Here is a 22,177-nt window from a genome sequence, read left to right on the forward strand (position 1 = left end):
GTAACCGCCCATACGGACAGTGCAATTTTACAGGCCCCAATCTCGGACCTCCCTTAACATTCATATGTTGTAAACGGCAAACCGCCCCCGATAAATGTTACACAAACTAATTTCCTCTCGCATATCGGCCATCAGGCGCCCCTTTTTGTCGCATGGAGCCTGCAACGCTATAAGCCCTCATATGTTCGTATTGGCGTTCGGAGGCTATCGCCTTCAAAGACGTCTCCATAAATGTTTCTTTTTCGTCCCACACACAGGCGCCCCTCTTCCGCATGGCGCGCTTCTCGAGTAGCTGCGCCCTCCTAGCCTTTATCGCCTGGCAAGATTATATTCGACAGGGTCGGCAGCATCTGCCTTTGTTTCAGATAAGGATGCCCTCCACTCTTCAGCATATCAAAAGATACTTTTCCCACGTCATTGCCACCATCTTCGTGTCACAAGTGCCTTTATCAGTTGCGGTGTCGCCTCGCACTGCTCAGCTTTATGGCTGCCGCACCTCTTAACTTCCTGCCTCCTCTACAGATTTTCGAGGCGCCCCTTTCCATAGCTTTAGGGTGCAGCTGCCCCCCTTGCCCCCCTGCTTCCGCCGCCACTGTGCGGCGGGCGGGCGTTTTGTGTTTTTTGCGGTGTTTGTCGTTGGCGGCGGGCGGGCGATGCGGGCGGTTTTCTTTTTTTTTGCGTCGTTTGCGGTGTTAAATTTGTTTGCGGTTGGCGGCCGCTTTTTCGTTTTTTTGCGGTGTTTTTTTTTTGGCGGCGGGCGGGCGATTTTTAGGCGTTTTCGGTTGGCGGTTAGCGGGCGTGCGATGCGGGCGGTTTTATTGTTTTGCGGCGTTTTTGCGTTTTTTTTATTTGCGGTTTGCGGCGGGTGGGCGTTTGTTTATTTTTTGCGACCTTTTCGTTTGCGTTTCGGGCGTGCGTTTTGCGCGTTTTGCGGTGTTTGCGTTTTGCGGCGGGCGGGCGTTTTTCACAATTCAAAGTTCAAACCTTCGGGCCACAGCGCTCCTCGAAAAGCGCTGCCCTCGAGTAAGTCAGAGGCTAAAGGTAACTTGGGTCAGGTTCATCAAATGTTTAGAGCAGGTGTAAAATTGATCAACCCGAGAACACCGAATTTTTCGTTGCGATCAGCTGCTTTTTGCGTCAGTAAATTGCGAAAAAACCCGAGGAGGTCCATTTGACCCCTGCCAGTGCGAGCGTTAACCCACGCCCCGCTGGGGTCTGCCGAGCAACGCGCCCTGCTGGGGGGGGCAATTTGCCCCCCCCCCCCAAGATCTCGAGAACCACGCAACATAGCGACAAGCGGCAAACGGCGTTGGATAGCCCCAACAGGGAACTACCTTGCGACCTAATTTCATTGACCTAGTTCAAACTGATGACGTCACAGGTCAGGTCAAATGTCGAATTTTCACCGTTCGCAGGCATTTCAAGAAATGCGTAGTAAAATCGAGTTAAATGCATTTCATTGAAACTCATCGATGGTTAAATGCTCGTTAAACACATATTTTGCTATTCAAGGTCACTGATACCAGGTCAGGTCACAGAGGTCAGGTCACTGAGGGTCACAATATGAAAATATCATGTGATGCATGTTTTATGGTCCATTTTATATGCCAAATACGATTATGTGGGTCAGGCAGCCTTTGGGGTCAGTTTAGATTATGTTCCGGTGAAGGTCAGGTCAAGGTCAGGTCAAATTAGGTCAAATTTCAAAGTTGATATTTTGCATAAAATGGGTATCGATTCGATGCAGCTCGTCACGGGGAGTTCAATGGTGGTTTTTGTTTTGCGCTACGTGGTCTAGAATTGCTAAAAATTGAGTTCAAAAATATGATGTCATCAACCTCGCCCCGTTAGGGGGCCATTTTGCCCCCCCCCCCTGTGATTTTTCCTGAATAGCAAGAAAATGGCGGCGCGTAGCGCCGCCAAATTTTCAGTACCTTCCCGGGCATCAATTTGACACCTTCACACCAAATTTCAAGTCTTAAGTCACCTTAGGTCAGGAGTTATTGAGGTCAAACTGTGGTCATGTTCGAGCAAAAATGAGCAAAAAACATCCAATCTTGAAACGCTCACCAAATCTACAGTTATCAAGCTATTTCAAAGTTCTTTATATGGTCTAGTAGACAATAAGCGGCGCTACAAAACTGTTGTCTCGGATTTTCAAAAATTTGGGTTTTTGACCCCAAAAAATTCAAAAAATTGATTTTTTTAGAAAAACTTTTTAAAAATCCAAAATTTTCCGAATTTCGCAAAAACCGGAATATATGTGATAGTCCCTGCGCTCTTCTATATACATACCAAATTTCAAATCGATATCTCGTTTTTTGGCCAAGTTATAGCGAAAAAAAACTGTTCAAAAATGATGACGTCAAATTTTTGAACTCAATTTTTTGCGATTCTAGACCACGTACGGCAAAACAAAGACCGCCATTGAACTCCCCGTGACAAACTGCATCGATTCGATACCCATTTTATGCAAAAATATTAACTTTGAAATTTGACCTAATTTGATCTGACCTTGACCTGACCTTGATCTGACCTCGACCAAAACGTGACCTAAGCTGGCCCCAAAGGCTGCCTGACCCACATAATCGCATTTGTCATGTAAAATGGACCATAAAACATGCATCACACGACACTTTTATATTGTGACCCCCCAGTGACCTGACCTCTGTGACCTGACCTGGTATCAGTGACCTCAGATAGCAAAATATGTGTTTGAAGAACATTTTCCCATCGATTATTTTCAATGAAATGCATTTTACTCGATTTTACAACGCATTTCTTGAAATGCCTGTAAACGGTGAAAATTGGACCTTTGACCTGACCTGTGACGTCATCGGTTTGACCTAGGTCAATAAAATTGGGTCACAAGGTAGTTCCCTGATAGGGCTATCCAACACCGTTTGCCACTTGTCGCTAGGTTGCGTGGTTCTCGTGATCTTAGGGGGGCCAAAATGCCCCCCCCCCCCCAACAGGGCGCGTTGCTCGGCAGAGCCCAACGGGGCGCGGGTTAACAGTTTTTTTCGCTATAACTTGGCCAAAAAGGAGTTATCGATCTAAAATTTGGTTTGTATATAGAAGAGCGTAGGGACTATCACATATATTCCGGTTTTTTTTTAAATTCGGAAAAATATTGGGATTTTTTTTGGTTTTTCTAAAAAAACAATTTTTTGAATTTTTGGGGGTGTAAATCACAAAATTTTGAAAATCCGAGATAACAGTGTTGTAGCGCTGTCTTTTGTTTACATGACCATATAAAGAACTTTGAAATTGCTTGGTAACTGTAGCTTTTGTGAGCGTTTCAAGATTTCATGTTTTTGGCTCATTTTTGCTCGAACATGACCTCAGTGTGACCTCAATAACTCCTGACCTAAGGTGAGCTGAGACTTGAAATTGTGCGTGAAGGTGTCAAATTGATGGCCGGGAAGATACTGAAAAATTGGCGGCGCTGCGCGCTGCCGTTTTTTTGCTATTCAAGAAAAACCACAGGGGGGCAAATTGCCCCCTCCCAGCGGGGCGAGGGTTAAGTTATAGCTCATATGGCATAGGTTGAAATAGCATAGCTGAATTATTGAGAAGTATTTATGTGTTGTGAAAATTTGCTAGTGACATTTTGTCCTTCCTGTGTTGTTATGGGCTGCCGCAGCCGACATATGCACTTGCAGCACCTAGCTTTATAATCAGAGATGCTCATTATTCTTTATGTTTTGTGTGGCACTAGGATTTTATTCAATAGAAGTGCGATACGGTATTGCTGGCTACTGGACGTGGAGCTTTTGTCGACCTTCAATTTGTCATTTGCAGTTCATTTTGATTAACACTGTCACTGACTACAGTTTCCTAAAGTGGATACCCAAATGAATTTATGAGCTCAACCTGAAGAGTCACACCGTAAAAAGGCACTCTCTTCCCATTGCGGGTCTAATGAATGTGGTGACTCGCACTCTTGGATGCGTTCGGTGGAGTGATTTGTAAATAACACTTTTGAACCTTGGGAAAACTCTTGCAAAGAGGCGGATGCTGCCCTTTAATGTAGCAGTGCTGGAAATTCATGCAACACGCGCAGATGTTTTCATCAATGGCGCTCTTTGATAACCGTTGACAACCAGCTCCTGTTCTATCCCCAGAGAAGCCGGGAAAGTGCATCAACCGCGTGTTCATAGCGCTGGCCTGCGAACCTCACGAGATCGTCAGACTGTGCAGCAGTGACGGGGACTGTCCGGGGACCAAAAAATGCTGCCAGACAGAGAGATGTGTGACCTCGTGCGAGGAGCCCGCAGGTATGATTTACCACGCACACACAGTCATACTGTGTTCGTGCTTTTTATGGAACACTCTGTTTTGCCTTTAAGGCTCGCATGCAAAAATAATATCTGCATGACAAAAGATTTCTGCAAAATGAAAAGGGTGAGCGCATCGAATGAAATGCATAAGTTACTGTTAGCGTTAAGGTTGCTAAGTGAGTCCGGGCGGAGCTATACGTTCGGTGTTTTGGCATTGGCTGGCCTCGACCCCTGGCCCCTTCCTGGGCTCTTCTGAAAGACGCCCTAGAAAGAACAGAGGGAGACAAAAAAAAATTGCTACGCGCACTCCGTCGCTCGGCGTCCTAACGGAAAAGGCCGCTTGGGCAGCGTTGCCTAGAGTCCAAACATAAGTCGTATGTCGGACATACTTACGTGCAGTTGTGGTAGCCGTTGTGGTTCCAGTGCCTACGCCCACGCTGTGAGTTGCTAAAATACATGCATGGTAGAAATCAACGCTGTTACAATATCACCCACGATCAGGGGCGGCGCCACGGGTTTTCGATAGGGGGGGACGGGGACCGAAAATCCCAAAAGTAGATACTGATCGTGTATGCAAAAAAAAAACGAGGCACGTAACGCCGCGAAACTTGGCAAGGCCCAAAACACATCGAATGGTGCATCCCGTTTCCAAACTTATCCTAGGACACCTAAGATCGATCACCTTTTCAAGCATCCTTGCCTCTAAATCAAAATTTGCAGTCTTGCCAACTCAAAGCTGGTTTCCTACAAGCTGCGAATTGCTTAGGTATGAGTAGCAGTGCCAGCTATTCTTACGTTTCGTACTTTCAAATTTTCGATCTTACGTCTGGTCAGCTTCAGGGCTTCACCATCATATAGTCATGGAGGAAAAGTGGGAATATCTTCTGCTCTGACAAGTGCGCCAAAACTGCAATATAATTTCAGAATCATGACATCACCACCTGATCCATATGCAACGGGCAGGGTGCAGCTAATGGCTAGCCGTCAGTGGTCATGTCATCGGTGGTCACTCAAAAGGCCATGCTAGGTCATGGAAGGTCACCAGCCGTTATTTGATCACACTTTCTGATGGATTTTACTTACCAAGAGCTTCGCGGGAAAAACGAGCGCATGCACCGTTGAAAAAAATTGAGTGAAAGGGTCTCAGGTTCGGCGACCTCTGCAGGTGAAATGCCCCAGGGTAGGATTCCGGTGCTTGTTGATTAACTTCGTCAAAAATGGCAGTAGAGCTGTGATGTCGGCACCATTGTGTTCGTCATGATCGAGCTGGCACGACCTGCATCGTTCTCATATTCACCCTCCAATCGTAACAACTACAGCAGGGACTGGCAAATGGCGGGGCACTTTAGGAGGTAATGAAGGTCTCTGGAAACCTCATCCCACATCTCTTTAGCATTAGTGGCTCTCCTTATGGAACAGGTTTCTTGACTGGTCTGTTTCACCCCAGAATTCAAAGACTAGTCAAGGTAAAACCGAGCGCACCACAGTGAGCACAATTTGATAAGCTGGTGTATCTCAATTTTCATGTAGAACCTTTCACGTATCACGGACCTAAAACCCTTTCGTGCACTCATGCAAAAGCAACTGCCATGTTTCAACAGCTGGTAATGGCATTTTCACAGCCGCTGACGTAAGAAGGGGAGGGATGGGGGGGGGCTCGATTAGACCCCCAGCCGTTCGGCCGCCGACCGAACTTAGTTTTGCAAAAAAAAAAAAACGAGTGCTATCGAACCCCTTGACGAGAGGGAGCCGATGCTATATCCATTATCCAATTATAAGGTCTTGGGCTACTGTGTGCTTTTTTGGTCCTGCCTGTGATCTATCCGAACACTTCTCCCCACAAGTGCTGGGGTTAAATGGCATAGATTTCAAATGGTCCCTGTGGTAGAACTGCCATGCTTGAATTTGACTAATTAGGAATGGAAAATTTTCATATAGTAACGGAAATCTATGGAGTTTCAGTGAACTTGGTTTTATCGGCAATGGGGTCTGGCAGTGGGGTGGGGAGGTAATAAGTAATAACCCTGCCTGCCGCCCCAAAAAGGGGGCACGATCCCCGAGGCCCTGCCGATCACCTTATAACTACAGGCATCACAGCTCCACACCTTTTGCAGATGGCCAGGACCCCCTGCGATGCATCCCAACAGCAATCTTTATTCAGAACCTGCCTTGATTAACCAACGATGCATTAAATGCGACGGATAGCTCTATAATGCATTATTATCAACTATTGAACGGGCCTCGCCGATAGGGGGGTACTGTACCCCCTAACTTTCGATAGCGGGGGACCTGTCCCCCCCGTCCCCCCCGGTGGCGCCGCCCATGCCCACGATCTAAAATCTATTTATCTGCGCCTATCGTGTGTGCGCGACATCTGGTGGCACTATGCGACCTGTAGTTCTCCCCGGCGCACCTAGGTGGCACGGCCTGTTCCGTGTTGAGGCACGACCTGGCGCTGGCGGAGGTGGGAGGTGACTAGGGCGCAACTTCCCGCTAATATAATTTGCACGGTTCCATCGTGAAATGACCATTAGCGTTAAGGTTGCTAAGTGAGTCCGGGCGGAGCTATACGTTCGGTGTTTTGGCATTGGCTGGCCTCGACCCCTGGCCCCTTCCTGGGCTCTTCTGAAAGACGCCAAAGTTGACCGCTGGGGCAGGCCAGCAGACATGTCATTAGTAGCGACGTAATGACATGGTAGGTGACGGTGAGTGGTATGCTGGGGCAGGCCAGCAGTCATGTCATTAGTAGCGACGTAATGACATGGTAGTTGACAGTGAGTTGTAAGCTGGGGCAGGCCAGCGGACAACCGTGACAGTCCTCCGCACCGGGGGGCGGCCGGGTGACTCATCCGGCGTGGCGTCAGCTCAAGGTCGCGACGGGCCCGTGGCCGGCGGTCGGACGGCCGTTGATCCGGGGTGTCGTCTTGCACCGGTCTGCAGCGGGCCGACTGGGTGTCAGGTCACTGCTGGCAGTCAGGCATGGCCATGGGTGGAGAAAAGGGGGTTTGAGGGTGCACGAGCACCCCCTCATATCGCAAAGCACCCCCACAAGCAATGCAAAACCAACATAGCAGCTTGTTAACCAAAGTATCAAACAGCAAAGCATCCCCTGGGATTTAGGCAAATCTCCACCCCTGGGTATGGCCGGCTTTGTCGGGCATGCCCTCGGGATGGCGTGCCAGTGTGCGGTTAGGGCATTGTTTAGTGCGAACCGATGACACTGGTGCATGTAACCGAGCAAGATTGTGAAGGTGGCGCTGGCATGGCATGACATGCCAGTGGGCAGGGCATAGTTCAGGGCCAAGCTACAAGCTGGTGTATGTGACCGCCCGGAGGGCCAACTGAGTATCTGAGACGGGCGGCCACATTAGTATGGGGCGAAGGGTAGTAACAGAACAAAAGTGCCAACTGCCAGTATTCAAGACACTTGGCAGACTAATTGGCTGACGAAAATTAGACCGCCGGTTAGAGGGGCGCGCCATGATTGCCTCGTGCGAAGGGCCCGCGCGTAACTAACAGGCCGGATAGCTGGTAACTCACCGGTGTTCCTTCTTGGTCGACCCATGGTGGCGGTAGCCGCCGCTAAAGCTATCACTCTACTCTCCGCGGGTTTCAACCGGTAAACAACAAAAAAAAAAAATTGCTACGCGCACTCCGTCGCTCGGCGTCCTAACGGAAAAGGCCGCTTGGGCAGCGTTGCCTAGAGTCCAAACATAAGTCGTATGTCGGACATACTTACGTGCAGTTGTGGTAGCCGTTGTGGTTCCAGTGCCTACGCCCACGCTGTGAGTTGCTAAAATACATGCATGGTAGAAATCAACGCTGTTACAATATCACCCACGATCTAAAATCTATTTATCTGCGCCTATCGTGTGTGCGCGACATCTGGTGGCACTATGCGACCTGTAGTTCTCCCCGGCGCACCTAGGTGGCACGGCCTGTTCCGTGTTGAGGCACGACCTGGCGCTGGCGGAGGTGGGAGGTGACTAGGGCGCAACTTCCCGCTAATATAATTTGCACGGTTCCATCGTGAAATGACCATATGCATCATCATGTCATTGTATGCATATGCATGCATTATTGCCATTGTCATTGTGATTGTTACATTGTCATGCCCGGCTTTAACCGAATATGTCTGGCTTATGTGATTTTAGTTCGCGGTTTAACCCTCGCATGTGTGCGGCGTTTGCCAGCTTCTAATGTGTAGGGGGGGGGGGGGGGTCGGTTGGACCCCCCTTGCCGTTGATCGAGCTAGAGCTTCGCGGAAAAACGAGCGTGTTGCCCGTAACGAGAGAAAGCCGATGATACCCAATTTTAAGGTCCTAGGTCATTGGTTGACCTTCCAGGTCAGGTCAATGACCCAAAGTCGGGAAAATCGGGACCTATTAGAAAGTCATAAAGTGTGGCTGCTAAGGGGTTTTTCGGGGTGCTGATCACGAATATCGTGTTAGTTTTGATCACAGATGATGTCTTTAAGCATTTAGACCAGGTCGGGTCAGGTCAGGTCAGGTCAACCAGTAGGGGTTGTGACGGGTATTCGTAGTACGTGTCAACCGCCTCTGACAGCTTCGTAACATGTTACGAAGGCACCAAAATTACTTCGTAAATATTCAAATGGTTGCTCTAAATTCGAATTCAGCTCCAAAAACTAGCCCAGAAACATGTAAAACTCGAAAAAGTGAACCGAGGTCACCCGAGGTCACCAAAGGTCAATGACCTGACCTGACCTTCAGGTGACCTTGACACCCATTCTAATGCATGGGAGCAACATCAAATCACATGTTTGAACGTTTGAAACCACGAAAAGCTTGCAAACGCGCGGCTAATGCGAGCCGACATACGCGGAATCGCGATTCCGGCCAAACATGGGCTCGGAAAAGAGGTCACAGGTCAAAGGTCATTTGGGTCAGGGTTATGAAATTCCAGGGTAGGTGTAAAATTGATCAATGAGAGGGTACTGAAAGTTTCGTCGCGATCGGCCGCTTTTTACGCGAGTTATTCGCGAAAAAACATGGGGAGGTCCATCCGACCCCCCCCCCCCTACACATGCGAGGGTTAAGCCATTTTTTATTCCGTTTGTCTCTACTAAAACGATTTTATCATTGACAATCTTTACATGAATACTGTATGGGGTAACGGGCAATGGTAGTAAACATTATTGCCCGATTTGACGTCACTGTACCCCGGGGATGAAGACCAAAGCATGCTTTATTGCCCCAGGCGTAGCCAAAGGCAATAATGCTTGTTGAGGTCTTTACCCGAGGGCTACATCGGCGTCACAGAGAGCAATATTTTCTTCTTGGCTGTGCCCCGTACAGTATTTATTTTATTTCATGGCTCGTTCCAGCTTGCTAATTAATGTCGCTAAATTTGTCGTCTCTCAGAAGAAAATTTAAAAAAATTAAAAGACGTGTGGATTACTATTGGCCGTTATCATAGCGTCATTAACAAAAAATATGATATCCCTGAGAAGAAAATTGAATGTGAAAATTGTAGTCAACATTCCAAAATATCGCACACCCAGTTTATGTACGAGCCATGTAATAAATATGTAGTTAGGATTTTAAATGACCTTTTCCTCGATAATTAATTGGAAATTCAATAAAAAGTAAATATTATATTGTTTGCCAAAAAAATGCCAAACAATATAATATTTACTTTTTATTGAATTTCAAATTAATTATCGAGGAAAAGGTCATTTAAAATCCTAACTACATATATCAAGATGTTCCTCGCTAGAGCACTGCATACTATTTCTTCATGTAATAAATATGTTTAATGAAACTCATTTCACGCATATATTGTGTGCTTTCTCTGCAGCTCCTAAGCCTGGGGAATGTCCCGATCCATCGGTTGTGGAGCCAGGTAGCAGCAACTGCGATGTCGACACAGACTGTGGCACGTCCGACAACAGGAAGTGCTGCAAAAACACTTCCGGCTTCACACGCTGCGCCGAACCGCGGCGAGGTAAGCTGAAACGAAATCCTTCATATATGTCTATTTTAATTGTGAAGTAAAGACTAAAGATATGGTACTTACCATAGATATGTACACTACTTACATATGTATAATTGGCAACAATGGGTAGGGTTTGGGCGTTTTAATTTAAAAAAAAAAATTGCATCCCCGCTGGCACGAGGCTATATGCGGGGAGGTATCCGTTGTGAAATGATTTCCATCCACCTACATTTGCTCGTGCTTGGGAGCTGAGAAACTAATCAGTGCCATCTGCTCTGCCACAGGTCGGTGTCCGGACACCAGCGGAGTCGTAACGCCGTGCGTGGTCACCGAACGCAACTGCTTCAATGACCAAAAGTGTCTGCCAGACAAACTGTGCTGCCCGTATGGCTGCGGCAGAGAATGTCTCACTCCAGTGTTCTGAGCGGCAATTTGGTGTCGGTGTTGAGATCTACGTGTCCATGTCAGCGAGCGTCTTTGCACCTATCGACGGTCGACATGCCTCATGTGGAAATGAAATGGCAGCATGGCATTATATGAATGGGCTCTGAGCAATGCACTGCTTCGGCTCTTATTGCAGTGGATAATATGGCAATAAACGTCGATGGGTTATAACAGATCTGCCTAGTTTCAAGTTGCTACAGTAGTTGCTATAGAAGAACATCAAAGGAATGCGAAGCATAGGGCGCAATGGAGACTCCCGAGTCCTGACACTGGCATCTCTCAGACAAACCTGGGCTGGGGTGGTGGCCCGATCGTAACACATCGAAACGGGGTGGACAAAAACAAAAATAGATTAGCCGCATGCCGACCGTAACGAACACTGGACTGCTTATCAGGTGGTCTGCTCAAGATTCTCGAGATTGCCGAATAATCTCCTGCAGCACCACAAGCAGACTGCAATGCTCGTCTCCTTCACATCTCAGTCTCAAATTGAAATGCACCATCGCTCGGTCGGCCGCTGAGGCAGCCTCCAGTCGACAATCCTCTCCGGCTTCTCTTTCCCCGGCTCCTTTACCCTTCTCTCCTGCCTCTCATCCTCTCGCCCGAACCTCTCCAAATCCGAAATCACTCAGTCTCCAGCCTTTCCCCGTCTTCCCTATCTCCCCTCTCCGGGCTCTCGCCAATCTCGGAATCACTCCCCAGCACCTGTAATCTTCCTAGAACCCGTGGAAGCTCCACGGTATCCAGAATCTCCCGGAATCTGGAATCTCCCTGGCATCCAGCGGAATATTCCATTTCAGGCACTGCACGACCAGGAGTCACTACTGTGTTTCATTTGAGTGCCTCCTGAATACATGATTTAAAAGAATAGCAACAGGGAGGATCTGTTTCTTTTTTTATTCAACACAGTCCATTTTTAAACATCCATACTGAGACGGATGAGAAAATCGGTCAAGCGAAGAAGGTAAGGGCTGATCGAATAAGGGCCCGTGCATAAACCACCATGCCTATCGACAACTGAACAATTCATGCATAAAACGAATGAAACTGTCACTCCACCGAGCGCTGCTGTCACACTGAACTCGTCGCCGAGCTGTCAAGAGTGACAGATCCGACAGATGACAGGTGTTAACCTTTAGGTGTTGGCGCTGGCCGCGCCGGTCGCCGCTGTAGGACCATCTCGCCACTCGTCCGACCTCACTGCTGCCGACAGGATGGCCTCCTGGCTCGTGCTGCTTCTGCTGGTGCCAGCCATCAGCGCTACACCTCCCCGGCGAGACATCAATTCTCCCATTATACGAGGTATACATAAATATAGATATATGTATAAGCGAGCGTGATTGAACTTACATAGGTATATATCATGAGCAAAAGGAAAAGAGTCTACCAATATGCAAAATAAAGTTTGGAGTGCAGCCCTCTTTGGGGAACGGCCTGGATATGTTCAGTTTTAAGTGTTGGTTGATCGTTGCTAAATGCTCGTCCGTTGCTCACATCACTCTCCTCGCTGGAATCGTGTTCCTACAGGCATGTGTGTCATGTGCTGCGATGGGCAGCATACACCGCTACCTCCTAGACTCGAAAAAAAAATGTTCAGTAGCGATTGGACGTACAGCGAATCACAAAAGTAGGTGCAAATCGTGACACCACCTCCTTGACATTCCAGAGAAGCCGGGAAAGTGTATCGGACGGGTGTTCATCGCCATTCCATGTTTCCCGAATCAGCACGTCAGGCTATGTCGTACCGACCGAGACTGTCCGGGAACGAAAAAGTGCTGTCGGACAGAGCGGTGTTTGACGCAGTGCGAGGAGCCTGCAGGTATGAATGGGAACTGAGGACAAGCTTCCCATAAAACCCCTTTTACCTGTGTACTTTTGGATCACGTTGACAGTTCAATTTAGCCACACAAATTTTTATCCGTCGTTAACGTTGGCGTCGCCGGTGCCTGCGTGGTGTGATGAGCCTGAACTGAGGGGCCGGACCTACCCGTCTCTTACCTCGGTATCCGGGAGGATTTGGCGTAGTGCGGCCTCGACCTCCGCCAGCTCCTATTGCGTGTGTTCCAGCTCTCCCTAGCTGAAAGACGCCGGAGTTGACGGAAGGAGACAAAGGAAAAATAAGAAAGAAAAAAAAAAGAAAAACAAGAGCGGCCGCCGTCTGACGTGCCACTCACGCACTGGAGGCGCCCGGCGGCCGGCGCAGTGTCCTCGCCAGGCCGGGCGGGCCGTATTTGCTTACCCGACCGCTGGCGCTTATCTAGCCTCCTATTGGCGCCCGCACCCTCTGTGGCCGGCTCCCTCATATGCCGGGCACCTCCAGGAAACGGGGGGCCGGTTGCACCTCTAACGCCAAGCGTTAATGTATTTTGCACGGAACTGACGTGAAAAGACCATTAACGTTGGCGTCGCCGGTGCCTGCGTGGTGTGATGAGCCTGAACTGAGGGGCCGGACCTACCCGTCTCTTACCTCGGTATCCGGGAGGATTTGGCGTAGTGCGGCCTCGACCTCCGCCAGCTCCTATTGCGTGTGTTCCAGCTCTCCCTAGCTGAAAGACGCCAAAATTTGCCCAAATGTATGGGCACGATGCCGGCAAGGGGCGGCATGAGGTATGCCATGCGGGCGCGGGGGAACATAAGTACCCCGGGACTTTTGGGGTGGAAAAACGAGCTCGGTGACGGCCGCTGTGAGGTCACGGGATAGCATTAGCAAACGTATAATGCGTCACCAACCGGCCACGCTGGGTAGAAAGTGAGTGGAAACGGGGCGTAGCAGGGGCGCAGCGCTGGATTTCACGCCCGGTATCGCTGTACAAACTTCCATAGCTCTCTGGGACTGAGCCTGTTCACTGGGATCCCAGAGACACACGGCGCACATGCCACCCGGGCAAACCACTGAGCCGCGAGGGCTGCCAAGAGCGGGTGGGAGGCCGGCGGATAACGGCGTCGCCCATACAAGTGCGGGCAGGGAGGAGAGTGGGCGCCTAGCAAACAAGCGCGCGGTTGGCGATCGCCGGCGGTGGCTGGCCGCAGTCCGAGCCCGAGGGACGGCGCGGCCTCCGACAGCGGGTTAGGCGGCGGTGGGAACGACATGACGAACGGGCGGGGCGGTCAGTGACAGCGCAGGGCATGGTGTCAGTACATACGTGACGGTCGTACGGTAATTGCGAAACGTTACGGTGCGGCTGTTAGCCGCGGCGTGCGTATACCGCTGCGCTGGGCTCAGGGCTGAGGGCTGTCGGCAGGACATGACAGTAGTATAGGCAACGGGTAAGACGCCCGTGTCGGGCACGGCACGGGTTGTCCGGAGAGGCATAACAGCAGCGGTGGGACATTGTTGAGGCGTGTTCGACAATCGACAGCGTAAGTGGAGTTGTTGGACTGACGTGAGATGGGAGGGACGCCTAGTCAGTTTGGCACAGTTATGGGGCAAAGTCAAGTGAGAACCGTCGTCTTTGAAGTGATCCGGCGAGAAGCGCTGTTAATGTAAATGATAATAGAATATAACTGAAATACAGATGCAACAGATGTGCAATGGTGGATAGGATGCGCCACCTAGGTAGCTTGTGACTGTCTCACAAATCATGTGTCGGGAGGGGTCTTGTTTATCTTATTGTCTCCTAACATTCAGGTAGATAAAATTATTCCTGGTAGGGACGGATACCTCACAACGATGCGTACAAGTCCGCCGATTCCTGGAATCAAGCTGGTCACCGTGCGATTTGGCCCGAATTGTCACACCGGCGGTTACCCGCACTCTAACCAACACAACACGAGGCTGCGCTTGTCCGCGGCGAGCGAACGCGGTACAAGAGCGCTGAGGTGGGGGGAGGGGGGGGGAGGGCGCTGAGCAAACAGGCGCCTACGAGCAACGGCCCGAGACGAGAGGGTTATCAGGCCGGCCGCGGCGGCGGGCGCGGCAGAACGAGTGCTGTCGGCGGGCGGTCTAGGCGGCGGGTGGGGGACGGCGTGGTACACGGGCCGCCGTCGGCGTCGCACATGACCGTTGCTCTGTCAGCGGCGGAGTGACGTTGACGTGTGACAGGCCTGCGGCTAGAGCGCTGGCATGACGAAGGTTCTGTCGGCGGCGGCATGACAGCCGGGGTGGCTGGGTAGATGATAGGAGTGCTTGTGGTAACGGCGGGATGGTGGTATGTGACAGAGGGGGTGGGCCTGGCGATTGCCGTGGTAGGTGTGCCCGGTGCCGTTGGCGGCGCGGCGGCGCGGCAGCGGTTAAGACGTACGGGGTGGTCCGGGCGGCGGCCGGGATGGGTAGAACTGGAGTGTCAGCATGGCGACGGTATGTGGGAGGCGTGTCGGTCCGGGCGCTTGGGCTAGACATGATCGTGAACGGTCGGAAGCAGCGTGATAGCAGTACCTACATATATGGCGGACGGACACTCAGTGCGTTAGACATGACAGAAGTGTCAGCGGCGGCGTGGCAGTGGTTCGTGACAGGCGGACAGCCTGTGCGGCGGGGATGATAGATGATAATCCGCAGCGGCGTGACAGTGCCAGGTTGTCGGCAGCGGCGTGACGGCATCGGCGTGGTAGCGGTATGTGACGGATAGGCAGCTCGTGCGATGAACCTGACAGGTCGGCCGGTGGTGGTGGCTTGACAGCAGCATATGACAGACGCGGTGGCCGTGTAACGGGCATGACCGGCAGCAGCGTGACGGCTCGTGACGTAGCGGTGTAGGTGGCAACAAAGGCGCGATGCGCAGGCGCGCAGCCCCCTGTGCTGAAGATACCTTGCCTAACGCAGCGCAAAGGTCCGGCGCCACCTGGGATCGAACCGGGACACCCTGGCGATAGTCCTAACGGCACACAAACGGATCCGTCACGCTAACCACCACACAACTATGGACGCAGCGTTGTGCGACAGATGAGCGCAAAACAACGAGCGCTGGTGAGGAGGGCGGCGCTAAGCAAACAGACTTACGGCTGGGGGCCACCGGCCCGATACTGATAGGGTGGCCAGGGGCCGGTCGCGGCGGTGAGCGCGGCGAGACAAGTGCACCAGCTAAGGGGGGACGCCAGCAAACAAACGTTCGGCTGGCGCGGCGGTGGCCGGAGACAGCCCGGTCCCGGTCCAGAGAGGCGCCGCAGTGACTGGCAGGGTGACCAGGGGGATGGGTAGACGGCTCTGACGTCATGGCTGCGTCATGACGTCATGGTGGACGGTCCGCTGTGGCCAGTCCGACCGGCCACAGCGGTCGCTGCTGTGCGGTGACGGAAGGCTGACGTGGGGACGCAGTGGGCGGAGCTTGGAGGCTGTGTACGGTCCGACCGCACACAGGGCCCGTGAACAGCCCTCAGGCTTAGGTGGAAAATGGCAAACGGGAGAGACGGCCGGCGGTGATAGCGGTGGTGAAGAGCGCGGCGGGCATGACAGTTTGGTATGACATGAAAGATCAGCTGATCTCGGAAATGTCATAGCTAGTTAGTGTTGTTGTTATAGCGAGTTGTTTTGTCGTCAGTGTAAGAGAGGGACGCGAGTATATGAGCAGGGCGAGCGCGATAGAATGGGCACCGGTGGGAAAGGCAGCGCTAAGCAAACAGACGGGCGGCTAGGGGCCGCGGGCGGCGGCCCGGGATGGGAGGGTGGTCAGGCCGGGGTGCGCGCGGCGGGGCGGGACTGGCGGGAGGGAGGTGCCACCGGGAGACAAAGGCACGGCCGGCGGCCTCAGGCGGTGGCAGGTGACAGTCCGGCTCGGAGAGACAGCGCGGCGGCCGGCGGGGTGGCCGAGCGGCGGTCGGCGGGGCGGCTGGGCGGCGGGCGGCCGGGCGGCCGGGCGGCGGCCGGCGGGGGGGGGGGGAGGGGTTGCCGCGGCGGCGGTCGGCCGGGCGGCGGCCGGCGGGGGGGGAGGGGTTGCCGGGTGGCGGCCGGCGGGGCGACCAGGCGGCGGGCGGGTCGTGGCAAACGGCAGGACAGCCAGCGGAAGCGTCAGGTGTGACGGTGGGCTGTCGGCGGCGGCATGACAGCGGTGACGACGAACGTAGCGGGCGTGACGGTTGGGTGTGTCAGCGGCGGCGTGACATGTTGGGTGACGGGCGAGGCAGGGGCGGCGGCGGCAAGACCGAGGTCTGGCGTCGGCGTGACGGTGTAAATGACAGACGAACAGTCCGTGTGACAGAAGAGGTAGTCAGCAGCGGCTTGACCACGTATGACAGACGGAACGGGCCGTGCAACGGGCGAGATAGTTGATTGTCAGCGGCGGCGTGACAGCGTATAAGACGGCACAGTCCAGGCGACTGACGATAGAAGCCATGCTAGCGGCGGCGTGACGGCCTAATAGCCGACGGGAAATCTCACCGGCGACGGGTGAGATGGGCGTTATAGTAGGGCAGGGCGGACTGGCCGTCCGAGAAACTATCATGACATAAGCATGGGATGTCAGCTGCGGCGTGACGGCGCGGGACGTGTCGGCGGTAAGACAAGCAAAGGAGCAGTAATCGCCACGTGATCGCCACGGCAGTAATCGACACACGAGTGGAACGTGGACCACTCTGAAATGTTCAACACAACAATACGAGGGGGCGGTAGGTACGCCGGCACGGAGCGCCCGCGGGCCTAAGATTGCTGGTAGTGGGGTCGCTCGTGACAGCCTGGACACAATGGGGAGACGCCAGCAAGCAGGCGTGACTTACCGGATGCCCTTTCGCGTGTGGGGCGTCCCATCTCCGGGAGATGATCGCAGCGGCTTGAGCGCGCACGCACGAAAAACAAGAGCGGCCGCCGTCTGACGTGCCACTCACGCACTGGAGGCGCCCGGCGGCCGGCGCAGTGTCCTCGCCAGGCCGGGCGGGCCGTATTTGCTTACCCGACCGCTGGCGCTTATCTAGCCTCCTATTGGCGCCCGCACCCTCTGTGGCCGGCTCCCTCATATGCCGGGCACCTCCAGGAAACGGGGGGCCGGTTGCACCTCTAACGCCAAGCGTTAATGTATTTTGCACGGAACTGACGTGAAAAGACCACTCTCGTGCCGGATTCTCTGTTAACGGATGGAGTCCGTTTACTTCTCCCGCTCGCGCCAAAGCTCCGTCGTCTCGTGGTTCGGTGGGGTGGTGGGCATGTGTCACCTCACCAAAAACCGGTCTAGCTGAATACAGTCCCAAAATCACAGTCCGGTTTTTGCGAGCACGAGAGCGACGGATAAATGACAATTCAGACGACCACGTTGTCTGAAGTCCTTTATCGGTCGCCTCGGCCACGCACACACGCGGTCTTTAACCTACACCAGGCTATGGAGGAACAAAGGAGGGTAGGTGTGACGTCAGCGAACGAGATGACGTCAACAGCTCGGTATCGGGTGCCCCATGGGCCCAAGCAGTGTGCAGCCGTCGACCGAGGCGCACACATCTGTCAACGATAAAGGACTTCAGACAACGTGGTCGTTTGAATTGTCATTCATTTGTACCTAATCAGGTAGCTCACAGGCCATATCAAGTAGGAGGTAGGATAGTAAGCCTCAAGAGAGATTGAAATAGAACGTCAATTCCATCTTCCTTGGAGTACTGTTGTATGATAAACATTGTTTATTTAACAAGCTTCAGGGTAAGCACTTTACGCTGTTTGCTTTTTCATTAAACTGTTGTGTTAATTTCGGCGTATGAATTTTAATGGCAAGGGCGCGGGAACAACTTTCAGACGGGGGAGGGGCACACCATAATAGAGATCAACCTATAGCGTTACCCCCAAATCTAGTTTTCTCACTGGTTTTAGGCCACTTATTTTTCATCCCTTTGATTTTTCAACAAAAAAGAGAACATTGGCAAAAAAGTGCGGTATTCCGTCTCAAAGCTGTGCAACGCTCCCACGGCCCCAGAGTTGTGGGGTTAGGCTGCCCCCCCCCCCCGGTTCCCGCGTCTATGTTTAATGGCGTTATTATGACTTGCTTTTAACCCGCGCCCCGTTGGGCTCTGCCGAGCAACGCGCCCCGTTGGGGGGGGGGGCCATTTTGGCCCCCCCCCCTAAGATCTCGAGAACCACGCAACGTAGCGACAAGCGGCAAACGGTGTTGGATAGCCCTATCAGGGAACTACCTTGTGACCCAATTTTATTGACCTAGGTCAAACCGATGACGTCACAGGTCAGGTCAAAGGTCCAATTTTCACCGTTTACAGGCATTTCAAGAAATGCGTTGTAAAATCGAGTAAAATGCATTTCATTGAAAATCATCGATGGGGAAATGTTCTTCAAACACATATTTTGCTAGTTGAGGTCACTGATACCAGGTCAGGTCACTGAGGTCAGGTCACTGGGGGGTCACAATATGAAAGTGTCGTGTGATACATGTTTTATGGTCCATTTTACATGACAAATGCGATTATGTGGGTCAGGCAGCCTTTGGGGCCAGCTTAGGTCACGTTTTGGTCAAGGTCAGGTCAAGGTCAGGTCAAGGTCAGGCCAAATTAGGTCAAATTTCAAAGTTGATATTTTTGCATAAAATGGGTATCGAATCGATGCAGCTCGTCACGGGGAGTTCAATGGTGGTCTTTGTTTTGCCGTACGAGGTCTAGAATTGCTAAAAATTGAGTTCAAAAATTTGACGTCATCATTTTTGAACAGTTTTTTCGCTATAACTTGGCCAAAAAACGAGATATCGATCTGAAATTTGGTATGTATATAGAAGAGCGCAGGGACTATGACATATATTCCGGTTTTTTCGAAATTCGGAAAAATTTTGGATTTGTTTTTAGTTTTTCTAAAAAAATCAATTTTTTGAATTTTTTTGGGTCAAAAACCCAAAATTTTGAAAATCCGAGATAGCAGTTTTGTAGCGCCGCTTTTTGTCTATTAGACCATATAAAGAACTTTGAAATTGCTTGATAACTGTAGATTTGGTGAGCGTTTCAAGATTGCATGTTTTTTGCTCATTTTTGCTCGAACATGACCTCAGTTTGACCTCAATAACTCCTGACCTAAGGTGACCTAAGACTTGAAATTTGGTGTGAAGGTGTCAAATTGATGCCCGGAAAGGTACTGAAAATTTGGCGGCGCTGCGCGCCGCCGTTTTCTTGCTATTCAGGAAAAACCACAGGGGGGGCCAAAATGGCCCCCCCAACGGGGCGAGGGTTAACGGAAACAAGTCGGTAACCAAACAAACGTGAATTGAAGTAAGTTCTTCCCCAACTATGTTACCTAAAACAAGCATATGTTATACAACAAGACAACTAAAAATAGAGTTATAACCTGAGGATATTTATTGTAAAAATATTTCATGCAGATTTGGTTAAATTAGGTGTATCATAGGCCGCCGTGAGAGCGGCTTCAATGAACCTAACTTGACCAAATCCTGCACCTAATGCCTAGTAAGAGCGATATAGCCTCGTAGATGGTGCGCCCTGTCACAGTGTAGTCCTGATGTCCGTCGTGAGGCTATTGATGCGATATTGACATTTCCAGCCATTTTTTTCTGTTCACACAGCTCCGAAGCCCGGAGTATGCCCGGACCCCTCTCAGGTCACGTCTGGAGCCTTAGACCGCTGTGACGTGGACACAGATTGTGGAGAGAACAGCGACAAAAAGTGCTGCAAAAATGCCAACGGGTTCAAACGCTGCGTCAAACCCGAGTCGAAAGGTCAGTTCTGAATCTTTGAAATCGTAAAATGAAATGCAATATTGAAAGGCATAATTTTTAGCCTCAAACTCAATTGCCGAAGCACTTTTATTTCCATGAAATGGTCGTTTGAAAGATGCATTTGAATATGCAGGCTTGAAGCCATGATTCGATGTGCATAAGAATCGTAATTTCATACGACGACATTGTCTCAAAGTGGAACTGTGCCGCAAACGGTCAATGTACGCGAATTAGAAAAATCGCTAATCTAAACGATTGATTTGGCCTTTTTCAGAGAAGCCAGGCCAATGTATCAGACGGGTGTTCATAGCCCTGGCCTGCCGGCCCAACGAGATTGTGCAGCAGTGCAGCAGTGACGGCGACTGCCCTGGGACCAAAAAATGCTGCCTGACTGGCAGATGTGTGACCTCGTGCGAAGAGCCCGCAGGTAACGCATGCAAATTATATACAAGCCGTATAATTAATAGCTGCCATGGCTTTATCTGTGGATAATTAAACATGAGAAGTGAGGATTCAGGATACCAATCGAAGACGCATTTATTTCTTCCTTTAAAGTTACACAAATCAATTAAGGCTCGCAGTCCGATGTATTAAGTGTTTTGCGGTACGCCTTAACCTGGGAAAGAAACGTGATTCGCGTGCCCACAATGTGAAAATTATAAGGTCTACATTAGTGGTGTCAATCGGTTACCGAAAATTTCGGTCACCGAAAAGATATGCTGACCGATTCGGTAATCGGTCGGTCAGGCCCCCTAAAAATCGGACACTTTCGGTTACCCTGTCAGTGAAACCATTTTCAAAAAGAGAAAGTATTCCATTTTTGCCTAGTTAAAATGAAATTTATTGGGATGTTAATGATAAAGAGTTGCAAAATTTCCCCCAAAGGCCTGGGGTCCCCTACCCTTAGAAATGTAACGTCTACCACAAAATGTATTTTGCAGTGGCTAAGAATTGACTGAACTTGGACTGAAATGCCATTTCCCATTATTTTCCATCAGAATTACCAAATAATTGAATTTTGTGGTAGAGTAATAACAAATAGAATTTCGGTCAAATTTCGGTCAAATTTTGGCTTGGGATGTTATCGGTCGGCATTCGGTCGGAAATTTTTCCCAAATTTTGGTTTCGGTCGGTATCGGTCAGACATTTTTTGGAAAATGACACCACTAGTCTACATAGATCATGTCAGATATCGTTATATATTTTGAACAGTGAGTACTGTTGACACTGCTACGTTTTTCTGCGAAATATCTCTAGCTCCGAAGCCCGGCGAGTGTCCGGCCCCGTCCCAGGTCGAGTCCGGAACATCGAGCCGCTGTGATGTGGATACAGACTGTGGGGAGAACAACGACAAAAAGTGCTGCAAAAATGCCAGCGGATTCAAACGCTGCGCCAGTCCGTCATCCAAAGGTCGGTTATGAATCGCTTAAGTGGAGCATTCCATTATAAGCTAAATTTTGTGAATTGTGTTGTGGGACGAGTAGGTATTTATGCAAAATAATCACCATAGTGTAATAAATTGTGCAGGCTTGTGCCATTTGTGAATTTCCCGAAACCCTAAACAAACTAAAACAGTGTTTTGTAGTGCTTAAATGGTGTGTATCCTGCTGCCTAAAGTGGGTAACGGTATGCGTTCCTGTCTTCAGAAAAACCAGGAAAGTGCATCAACCGCGTGTTCATAGCTCTAGCCTGCCGGCCCCAGGAGATCGTCAAGCTGTGCAGCAGTGACGGCGACTGTCCGGGCACCAAGAAGTGCTGCCAGACTGACAGATGTGTGACCTCGTGCGAAGAACCCGCAGGTAGACGCTATATAACAGCCATCCATAAGATGTGATAGCCTTAAGCCTAAAAAGTCAAGCTCTGATGGCCTTAACCCTCGCATGTGTGCGGCGCTTGCCAGCTTCTAAGGTG

At 50.9% G+C, this 22,177-nt stretch overlaps 1 protein-coding gene across 1 annotated transcript in view; it reads left to right on the plus strand.

Annotated features, from left to right (window-relative positions):
- Positions 1-22,177, plus strand: part of LOC122386875 (low-density lipoprotein receptor-related protein 2-like) — a 43,106-nt gene that overhangs the window by 14,523 nt on the left and 6,406 nt on the right. Inside the window, exons 5-11 of the mRNA XM_043376565.1 lie at positions 4,128-4,280; positions 10,104-10,250; positions 12,352-12,504; positions 20,114-20,266; positions 20,541-20,693; positions 21,524-21,676; positions 21,913-22,065. Of these exons, the coding sequence (XP_043232500.1) occupies positions 4,128-4,280; positions 10,104-10,250; positions 12,352-12,504; positions 20,114-20,266; positions 20,541-20,693; positions 21,524-21,676; positions 21,913-22,065 (1,065 nt within the window). The remainder of the gene's footprint in view (positions 1-4,127; positions 4,281-10,103; positions 10,251-12,351; positions 12,505-20,113; positions 20,267-20,540; positions 20,694-21,523; positions 21,677-21,912; positions 22,066-22,177) is intronic.

Source organism: Amphibalanus amphitrite, unplaced genomic scaffold (genome assembly GCF_019059575.1).
Source record: "Amphibalanus amphitrite isolate SeventyFive unplaced genomic scaffold, NRLGWU_Aamphi_draft 000265F_arrow, whole genome shotgun sequence".
Lineage (NCBI taxonomy): Eukaryota > Metazoa > Arthropoda > Thecostraca > Balanomorpha > Balanidae > Amphibalanus > Amphibalanus amphitrite.